This window comes from Cervus canadensis, chromosome 25 (assembly GCF_019320065.1).
Source record: "Cervus canadensis isolate Bull #8, Minnesota chromosome 25, ASM1932006v1, whole genome shotgun sequence".
Taxonomy (NCBI): domain Eukaryota; kingdom Metazoa; phylum Chordata; class Mammalia; order Artiodactyla; family Cervidae; genus Cervus; species Cervus canadensis.
The window spans coordinates 28,668,374-28,679,018 of NC_057410.1; the positions used below are offsets into that span (position 1 = coordinate 28,668,374).

At 51.3% G+C, this 10,645-nt stretch overlaps 1 protein-coding gene across 1 annotated transcript; it reads right to left on the reverse strand.

Annotated features, from left to right (window-relative positions):
- Positions 1-2,995: 2,995 nt before the first annotated feature.
- Positions 2,996-9,839, reverse strand: KRT4 (keratin 4). The gene is made up of 9 exons (XM_043447025.1): positions 9,249-9,839; positions 7,389-7,603; positions 6,408-6,468; positions 5,980-6,075; positions 5,254-5,418; positions 4,871-4,996; positions 4,096-4,316; positions 3,815-3,849; positions 2,996-3,706 (listed from the first exon to the last, which is right to left on the reverse strand). The coding sequence occupies exons 1-9, from the start codon at positions 9,756-9,758 to the stop codon at positions 3,468-3,470; spliced, it is 1,668 nt and encodes a 555-aa protein (XP_043302960.1). The 5' UTR covers positions 9,759-9,839; the 3' UTR covers positions 2,996-3,467.
- Positions 9,840-10,645: the final 806 nt, after the last annotated feature.

Below are 10,645 nucleotides of genomic sequence, written 5' to 3' on the forward strand. Positions count from 1 at the left end.
CTCAGACAAGCCTCGTTCTGAGCTTGCCTAGTCTTGGAACACAAAGCCAAAACCCCACACAAATCAGATGATGGGCCAAGTCCACCCTCCATGCCTGGCCTGGGCCTTGCTCTCCAGCCTCCCTCCCACCACTCCCTGTTCCTAACCCAGCGTGATGCCAAGCTACTGTGGGTTCTCATACATGCTGCATGGTGCCTCGCTCCCATGCCTCTACCCTGGTATTCTTACCTCCTAGAGCACCCTACCTCCCTGAGCCCCTTGCTCCAACTCCAAGGTCACAACCCTTTCACCTGATTGACTCCTTCTCAGGCTTCAAGATTTATCTCAGGGATCACCTCCTCCAGGAAGCCTCCCTTGATTCTCTTGGCAAAAATGAATGCTTCTGGGACTTCCCTGGGGATCCAGTGGTTGAGACTCTGCACTCCCAATGCAAAGGGCCTGGGTTCAATTCCTAGTTGGGGAACTAGATCCCACATGCCGCAACTGGGAGTCCACATGCCACAGCTAAGAGTTGTCATGCCAAAATTAAGACCTGGAACAGCCAAATAATAAAATATTTCTTTTTAAAAACTGAATGCTTCTCCCCTGTGCTTTCAGAGCCTCATTGTTTACATTTACCACTGCTCTTGCTTCCCTCTAGCTCAAATGGTGAAGAATCTGCCTGCAATCCAGGAGACCCAGGTTCAAACCCTGGGTCAGGAAGATCCCCTGGAGAAGGGAATGGCAACCCACTCCAATATTCCTGCCTGGAGAATTCCATGGACAGAAGAGCCTGACGGGCTACAGTCTACAGGGTCGCAAAGAGTCAGACACAACTGAGCAACTAATACATACACCATTGCTCTTACCACTCTCTTGAAAGTATGGGAAGTCTGAACTTAACATGTCTGCCTCCCCAACAACCCCCATACTCATGAACCCACAGTCACATGAAAGTATGTCCTCCCCAAGGGAGAGAGAGCCCCGCAGTGGTGCCTGTCCAGCTGAAGTCCTCAGACTGTGGATTTTCGGACAGAAAGCTCCCAGTCTGATGAGAGAAAGGCTGCAGGCCTTGAAACTGTGTGCAGGGAAGGGAGTGTGATCAGAAGGAGGCCCCAGGAGGCCTAATGGAAGCCGAGCAGCAGGGTGAGCCAAGAGGGTGGAACGGCTCCCAGGAGACTTCCTAGAAGAAAGGGTTGCCTCTTAGAAAAGATTAGAGTCCTGCCCTCTGTCAGTTCACCTACCTGTCCCCTTCCACCACCTCACCAACATCGAAGAGTCTACTATTGAGTCCCGATCCTCAACACAGCAAAAATGGAGCAGGTGCTAAAGTGGCACCTTTTTCTCTCGGCCCACCCTTCCCTTCGTCCTAGCACCGAATCCTGAGGGGCCACAAAGGGGGTCACAGCTCCCTCAGCCACCTCCCTGAGCGGCTCTTTTATGTTAAACATCAGTCTTCTTAAATAAATTTTTAAAAACACACCTGTGTAGCTGCTTGCCTACAAATACAAACATGTTTATGCTAAGATACACACGTACATATCTCCTCTACGATCTAACTTTGCAAGTTGTTAAATTCAACTGAGGAGGCCCTGAGAGGCTGCGCGGTGACACTCCTGTGCTCCCGCCCGCTCAGAGCACAAGAAAGACATTAATCTGCCAGGCTTCTGGGTTTCAGCTCATTGTGTGTTTCAGCTCTGGTGTGGCTCATTGTGACCTGCAGCTTCCTGGTGGGTGAACTTGAGAAGCCCTTCTCCAACTTTCAACCCTTGACTCCTCCTTCCACCCCAGAAGCTCCGGGAAAAGGCCTATTCAGCATCCTCCCAGGGGAGGGGTGCAGTGAGGGGAAGAAGTCCAAGACTTCCTGCTCTGCCCACGGGGTGAGCCTCAGGACAATGCGGAGATTAACTTGAGTGGGAGCAGCCAGCCAGCCCAGGGAGCGGCTGCTCCTGGCAGGAGGCGCCCGCCAGGGAGCACAAGCCCCTTCACTGCTCTGCCCTGCTATCCTAAGCCTGCCTGTGAGTAGAGACCAGCCTGGGCAAACCGTGTGCCCTCCATCTGCTCACAGTAAGGGCCCGTGGGAGGCACCATGTGGAGCGCTTGGGGTCTGCAGACACTCCCTGGCAATAGAGGGTGGGAGGGGGAATTGACAGTGGGGGGTGGGGGTGGGGGAGTGCAATCTGCAAACACAGCAAGAGGGATACAGGTCAGAGCGCACAAGGGAACTTCTGCTGAAGAAGGGAAGATGGTGATGCTCCAGGTATCATGGAATCAGTCCAGAAACAGAGAGTCCACAGAGGCTATATACCCAGACCCCCACCTCCGATTGTCCAACCAGAACCTCCAGGGCTGGCCCCAATCAGGCATCGTCTACTGCCCCCACTCTCCCACCACACAGGGGCAGCCATACAGATCACCCTGCCAGAGTCACCTGAGGACAGGGGCAAGTGAGCTCGGCACAAGAGCTCTGTTAGAGCAATATGCTTTCCCTGCTCCATCCAACAACCGTGACCTTGTGGATTGTGCCAACAAGTTCCAGAAAGCCTTGCTGACCTGGAGCAAGAGCCGATGCCTGGAGTTCCATGAAGACAGGGAGGCCTTGCTAGATGCTGAACATAAACTCTCCATAAGCGCCATAACCTCTTGTTCTGTACTCAGTGGAGACCCCTGACTATCTGACCCCATACCTGCCCTATGCCCCACGCCTCAACACTTGCACCCCTTCCTGCCTGATGCCTGGGTCTCAGCACTGAGATGGCACTGCCCTGCTTGCCTGCAATGAGCGGTCTCTGTACAACTATTGGCCGTTTTGAGTCTGTGCTCCTATTCTGTAGGCGGCCTTCAGGCTCCACACACCACACTTCTCTACCAATAATCTGGGCAATTTAAGAGAAGAGATCTGAGATATTAGCAGATGACCTTAATAGGGACAGACAGATCCCTTGGGCCCAGGCCTCTTTCCCTTTCACCAGAATTTTGGTGACTTCTCCCAAGGAACAACACAACTGCTCAAAGATGAATGACAAAGGCGTTTTATTGAAGATTCACCCAAAGATGGCTAAAGGGAAGGAGAAGAGTGGACAGGGTACTCAGGAGTTCTTGTCCCAACCTTGCAGGGTTGGTTGCTGCCCAGGGATGGAGAAAGAGTTTGGTCCTGATGTAGAGGGAGATGCAGGATCTGGTAGGAGGCAGCGCTGGGCTGGGAGGGGACACATGACCCTGATAATCCTGGAGATAAGCACCCGGTTGGATACTCCTCTGTCCATGGGAGGTAAAGAGTCAGTCGACACCTCTCCCATTCCAGCTGGATCACAAGCCCAAATCAGGAAGAAGCTACCAAACTCTACGAGAGCAGAGTCCACGTCCTGGCACTGAGGTGACACTGGTAAGACGAGCCCCAGGAAAGGAGAGTGGAGGTGGGGTGAAGGAAGCAGAGACACCAGGGCTGGGCAGGCTGGCCGCAGAGGGCTGCAGGGCCCCCGTCTCCTTTATCGGAAGGATTTCTTGGTCAGGGTGGTTGTAGAGATGATCTTGCCGCTGGAACTGCCGCCGATGCCACCACCGAATCCAAAGCCACCTCCGGAGCCAGAACCCAGGCCAAATCCAGAGCTGCCTCCTAACCCTCCACCAAGGCCTCCTGCGCAGGAGCCAGAGCCCAGGCCAAATCCAGAGCTGCCTCCTAACCCTCCACCGAGCCCTCCTGCGCTGGCAGCGCCGCCAACCACAGCTGTGGGAAAAAGGCAAGGACAAGGTTACTCCAACAGCACTGGTACCGGGAATCTCACCCCAAACCTGGGCAAACAAATGGCCACAGCGGGGAGCAGACAGTACTTACAGATGCTCACAGCACTCTGGCATTCTCCAGACATTCTGTTGGGGAGAAAGAGCAGTGAACCTCAGCAAGCCTGGAGCCACGCTTCATTCAACAAGCCGGTGGCAGGCACCCTCCCCCTTGTTAAGCAGCCGAATTGAGGCCTGAACGTGACCCTCTCGTGTAACAGCATCCGGTTCGCAACACACCAGCACTGAAGCAAGTGGTTCAGCAGAGGCGCCCTGGGCTGGCCATGGCTCTGGACCCTCTCCATTTCCTGTTTCCACCCTGCCTTCCCCACTCACCGGCACTCCTCGCCCTCCAGCAGCTTGCGGTAGGTGGCGATCTCGATGTCCAGGGCCAGCTTGACGCTCAGGAGATCCTGGTACTCTCGCAGCACACGGGCCAGCTCCTCCTTGGCCTTCTGCAGGGCGGCCTCTAGCTCTGTGCGCTTGCTGTAGGCATCTTTTAGGGCCACCTCCCCACGCTGCTCTGCATCGGCCACAGATCCCTGCAGAGTCTGGCACTGAAGACAACGGCACAGGACAGGCAGTCAGTCATTAGGGGCCTGTTGTCAAGACCTCGAAATCTGTCCCCTCTCCTGTAGCCACTTTACTTGGCTTAGGATGTTAGGATTCTGTCTGTCCTTCTCCCCACCTTCCCTGACTCATGCATTTTATTCACCCCTGCTAGAGTCCATCAATGCCCCCACCTGACTGATTCAACAAAAATGAAAAAAACCAATGAAAAAGAGCCAAGAAATCTTATTTACTGAGGTGTCATATCATGTTAACTAGGTTACTGCTGAAAAGATTTGGGTATGACTTGTTCGTTTTCAGTAACTAAGTCGTGTCCTACTTTGCCACCCTATGAACTATAGCCCATCAGCTTCTCTGTCCATAGGATTTCCCAGGCAAGAATACTGGAGTGGGTTACCATTTCCTTATGCAAAGAGCTACAAATCCCCTGCAGACCAGCTCAAGATCTTCCAGCCTGATGCCTTGTCTGCTTGTCTACTCTGGAGACATGTCTTGGGCCCCTGGCCCTGTAGTGAGACTTTTGGGAAGAGGTGACACCTACCTGCTTCTTGACGTTCTCAATCTCAGCCCGCAGCCTCTGGATCATCCTGTTAAGCTCTGAAATCTCATTCTTGGTGTTCTTCAGGCTGTCTCCATGTTGGTCCACTGAGTTCTGAAGCTGCTGGACCTGAGACCCAGGGAAACAAGGGTCAGGGCTGTTTGGGTGGGGTCTATCCTCCAATGAACTCAGCAAGAATAGCCACAGGTGGCAGGGGTAATACGAAAGGTCACGTAATCTCCAGGCAGACCAGGATCAGTGACACCCAGAAGAATCAGTTTACCTCTGACTTCTCTTGGGCTCGAGCTGATGATGGCTTGCTCACAAACATCAAAAGCGGAGCCTCAGAAGCCACCCTCAACTCCAGAGAGAACTCCAGCACTCACCTTGGTCTGGTACAGGGCCTCAGCCTCGGCCTTGCTCCTCTGGGCAATCTCCTCGTACTGGGCCCGGACCTCAGCGATGATGCTGTCCAGATCCAGGTTGCGGTTGTTGTCCATGGAGAGGACCACGGATGTGTCGCTGACCTGGGTCTGCATCTGGGACAGCTCCTGCAGGGAAAATGTCTCCTATCAGGCCTACTGGAGGGTCTTCCCTAATCTCTGACACCAGAGGCCCACCATCATCATGGAAATGGCCCTGCCACAGGCTCAGATGGGAGCCGACTTGGCATTCCCAAAGTGTACAGAAGAGGAGGAGGGGTAAATTTCTATGCAGAAATCAAGTGGTTGGTGACATCTCAGGACAGAAGAGCAATGCCTCTAGTCTTCCCTGCTCCCTGGGGACCACAAGTCACTCCAGGTCAGGGGGCTCAAGTATGTTGGCATGGAAGGGAAGATAATGATCTATCTCACTGGAGAAATGCTAAATGGCAATCACTTCTATCCCGCGCAAACTTTAGATCTAATCATCTAAGACAACCTCTGGTTTAGAGAACCTCTCGGTTTCAGTTGAATCTCTCACTTCAATCCTTTCTATCCATGACCTTGCTGAGAACCCATGGCCCTGAAGTAAGGGAGTGGGAGTCCTTTCAAAGGACTGTCAATTCCAACCAGCAGTCTCACAGGTGGAGGCCTTCCCTGAATGGAGAGGGTTGGAGATGGAGTCCTCACCGCAGCATAGAGGACCCTCAGGAAGTTGATCTCATCGTTGAGGGCATCCACCTTGGCCTCCAGCTCCACCTTGTTCATGTAGGCAGCATCCACGTCCTGCAGAGGAGAAGGGAGGATGAGAGACAAGGTGCAAGCATTCCAACGAAGGGCAGGGGCATCGTGTGATACACAAAGGTCGCACCAGGTGAGGTGTGAGGGCCTCACCTTATTTGGCCTGTTCTGCCCCTAAAGCCACCTGCAGACATGGAAGTTAATTATCCACATGGGCTTTTTTCACAGCCTTAATTCCTAGTTCAGTGAGATCTGGATAGTACCAAGGAAGGGTGGGGTTGGGGGGAGAAGGTCAGGATGAACCAAACCCATGATTCAAGCCAAAGACCACTCCTGAGGGAACTGGGAGCACATCCCTACCCTCCTTCAACCCTCACCTTCTTGAGGACCACAAAGTCATTTTCAGCAGCTGTGCGTTTGTTGATTTCCTCTTCATACCTGGGAGTGGAAAGATGAGAAAGAAAAAACAATAGGTCCACAGGGAGCTAGTGTTTCTCACTCTTTCCTGCTGGTTTCCAAACATCTATTTGAAAAACTCCATCTAATTAGCTACATTTTTCCATGTTCATGCAGATATTAATTTCATTTACATTTGCTGAGTAATGAATTGTTTGAGATACCAGTCTAGATCCTAGTTTATTCAGAGGAGTGGAACCAAATTTTAAAAAGACTGTTTGCAAGAGAAAAGATGTAAGGAGGAGAACAAGCATGATCTGGCTGATTTTATTTGAGTAGAAGAACTGTCCTTTGGCCATTAGGTGGACTAAATTCTTAGGAGAGCTGCCAATGCTCCAGTTCTTCTTCTTTGGTATGAGAGTGAATTGAGAGAGGGAGCTGGTATTTTTCTCAGTTTCATCCCATAACGGGCATACTGGTTAAGATTCTGCACTCCCTCAGCAGGGGGCATGGGTTTGATCCCAGATCAGGGAACTAAGATCCCACAGTATGCACAGTGCTGCCAGTAATTAATAATAATAAAGATGAAGAAAACTAAGATTCAGAGAGGTTAAGCAAGTCAACCAAGATCACACAGCTTAGTAAGTGGAGGAATCAGTATGCCAAGCAGGTCCATCTCTCTTTACAGCCTGTGTTTTTCTCACCCTGCTGTGTTACTTTTCACCTGTTTGGTATGTGCCAAGCCCAGCTCCCTGAATCTATCACTCATTTTCTGTTTGGGGCAACTTAGAGTTACTAGACATCATCCTATTTTAAAAAGTGACCATGTAGATGCAGGAGAACAGACTGGAGGTCATCCCTGACTCTTCAGGGTCGCTTCTGAGCCTGGGATTCTAAATGACTGAAGAGGAGCCCAGGCACACTCAGACAGATTTGTTGGCTGGCATTCGCTCCCTACATACTTGGTCTTGTAGTCCTCCACACTGTCCTGCATGATCTTCAGCTCAGACTGCAGACGTCCCTTGTCGTTGGCTAAGGTATCCACCTGCTTCCTCAGGGCATTGAGGTAGGCCTCAAAGAAGGGCTCGAGGTTTTTGACAGATGTGGTAGTCGTCTGCTGCTGGAGGAGTTTCCATTTGGTCTCTAGCACCTTGTTCTGCTGCTCTAAGAACCGCACCTGTATTTAACAAAGGCACCAACCGACACATGAGAGCCTGAAACTCTGGCAGGAGAGCTGGACCACACCAACCCAGTCAATCCAAGCCATCCAAGCAGCCCAAGGGCCATCAGAGTAGGGCCACCGCCTTACAGCTTCAGGCACCATCTGCTGGAGTCAATTTGGCAGACCCCTCCACTGAAGCAAGTAGGCCACGTGTGTTGGGAAGAACAGAGCAGAGCCCACGCATCAGGGCCTGATTGTGCAGCAAGAATAACTGGACCACAGGAGTCCAGAAGCCCTAGGAAGAGTTGCTGAAAAGAACACTGAACTTCTATGAAATAATAAAACAAATTCAGGAAATACAACCACAGCCTAGGGGCTATTGCATTCAATGTGACCTCACCCAAGGCAAAGGAATGATAAACGCACTGAAGATGTTTTTAAACAAGCTTTCTTATAAATGGACCTCGTGTGTCCCTGTGAACCTGTGAACAATGGAATATAAAATGTTTAAGATCAAGCCCTAGACATATTCTGAGTCTCATAGACTCAGTCCTGCAAGGGAACTTCCCTGAACCTTCCCTCTAGGAAGAGATCTAGCCAGATAAACCAAGGTGTAGCATGACATTTCCACTCTATGTGCCTCAGAATAGAAAAGAAAGGAGATAAGGGTGGCTGACCATAATTTGAACTTAAACCGATGGTGGGAGAGAAGACAAGTAAGCACCCAACTGTCAGTCTTACTTTTACACCTGTAGGTCGTAGAGTCACTATGAAGCCCTTTTAAGCTACTAGGGATTTCTTCAAGCTAGCAAGAACAAATATTGCCATTCAATCTATTCCAAGATCATTCATTCTTGCCCCATTCATCTAAGAGAACTAAGACCTCATTGCACAGAGAACCAGGGCAACCTGGGCCAAATGTGCTACACCCATCCATTCAGTCATTCATCTTTGGATTAATGACTCTCCGGAACTAATCTGTTTGCTATCATCCATCACACATAAACATAGCATACAGCATAAAAGTCTTGAACCTCTAGACCTAGCATGGAGAAGAAAAGTAGACTACCAAAAAAAAAAGAAAAAGAAAAGGAGAGATTCAGCCCACCTCCTCTTCAAAAAGACCCCAAAATGAACAATTTTGCCCAGAGTCAGGAGGATGAACGCAATGACCTTCTGAGGTCCTCATGGGACCTGGAATCTGCCCCTGGAGTCAGTCCCTTTCTCATTTGAGAAAGCAGCCTGGTTTTCTTCTGCTCCAAATTCGGAAGTGCTAGTAGTTAAGCAATCGTATTAACTAGAATGAACTAACTATTAAATTATTGACCATGTTATTTCTGAAACCCAAATCTAGAGAAAAAGCAGAGAAACGATGAGCCCACTTTATAGCTGGGGTGACTGGGCCCAGAAAAGTTGAATGATTTGCCCAGAAGCACATAGCAACCTTAGGGAAATTCAAATATTGAACTGCTTTGAGCAGCCTATTTTCCCACCAGACACAGGACAAAAAAGAAAGAGTAATGGTTCTCCTTAACCGGGTAGGAAACAGAGGCCCAGAGAAATTCACAGGTTTCCCAAGTCTGCAGCAGGCTTAGGTATGAGATGCTGGGACTCCGAAACCCTGGCTTCTACCACCTTATCTGACCAGGCGGCTGCTCACCTTGTCAATGAAGGAGGCAAACTTGTTGTTGAGGAGCTTGATCTGCTCACGCTCCTCAGTCCGGACCTTCTGGATCTCAGGGTCGATCTCCACATGGAGTGGGGTCAGCAGGCTCTGGTTGATGGTGACTTCCTGAATCCCTCCAGCAGGGCAGACCGGGAAGCCAGCACCACCTCGTCCACCGAAGGAGCCCCCGAATCCACCGCCAAAGCCGCCGGCACCAAAACCAGAGCCAAAACCTCCAGCAGCCCCAAAACCTCCAGCAGCCCCAAAGCCACCTGCAGCCCCGAAGCCGGCACCCTGCCGGCACCCGGCCATGCTGATGGAGATGCTCTTGTTCCCCCCGAGGCTGTAGAGGCTTCTGCTGCCGAAGCCCCCAGAGGAGCAGCGGCCTGCACCCCCAGACATGGAGGCCGAGCTGAAAGCAGCCTTCTTGACCCCACCTACGATGGCCGAGCCACAGCTAAAGCCACGGGACCCGCCTCGGATGCCCTGCTGTCTGGCAATCATGACTGGAGAGAGAGGAGCAAGCTCAGAGTTGTCAGGGAGAAGCGAGAGGGGCCAGGTCACTGACTGCAGCAGCACCAGCCTGGGTCGCTTATATGTGCTGGAGAGCAGGGCTTGGTTGCAGGGGCATAAAGGGAAAAATCTGAAACATCTCTGGGCTTGGCCTTTGGCACTGGTCCATCCTTCTTGCACCTGCTGAACTTGTCACAAACACACCTACAAAAGTCATTCGGAGGGCACACTCTCTTCCCCGAGAAGCTGAACCAGTGTCCCAGGGCCTCCTGGGTCACAAACACCCCTCCACCCGACACTGCACTCTAATCTCACCAGCCTCCAGGGGCCTCCCTGCTCCAGACAAGACAACCATCGCTCTGTCGCTCACTCCACAGAATTTGGAACCTGAGAGACTGACTTCAAATGCACGCTTTGCAAACCTGCAGCTAGTCATTCTCTGGTGCTCCGTTGCTTCACCCATAAATTGGAAACAATACAAATATTTGCCTTCACCTTCTGTCAAGATCCTGAGATTACAAGGAGTGAGGGCTTTGTGACCTGTCAGAGACTGCACGTATATTTGTCACTACATTACTATTCTTCTGTGTGCACTTGGCCCCAAAAACGGAGTCCCCAGTGTCTCAGATGGTAAAGAGTCCGCCTGCAATGCAGGAGACCCAGGATCAACCCCTGGGTCAGGAAGATCCCCTGGAGGAGGGCATGGAAATACACTTGGGTATTCTTGCCTGGAGAATCCCATGGACAGAGAAGCCTGGTGGGCTACAGTCCATTGGGTCACACAGAGTCAGACACAACTAAGCAACTAACACACACACACACACACACACACACACACATACACACATATATACAAAAGGGGAAATCCATAGTCCAAC

Bases quoted from the DNA above. Each gene is read 5' to 3' on its own strand.
- KRT4 (XM_043447025.1), bottom strand. From the start codon at position 9,758: ATGATTGCCAGACAGCAGGGCATCCGAGGCGGGTCCCGTGGCTTTAGC. The intron at 4,997-5,253 runs GTGAGTGCTGGA...CCTGGGTCTCAG, and splicing joins AGGCCCTGTACCAGACCAAG to GTCCAGCAGCTTCAGAACTC. The intron at 3,850-4,095 runs GTGAGTGGGGAA...TCTCCCCAACAG, and splicing joins CTGGAGGGCGAGGAGTGCCG to AATGTCTGGAGAATGCCAGA.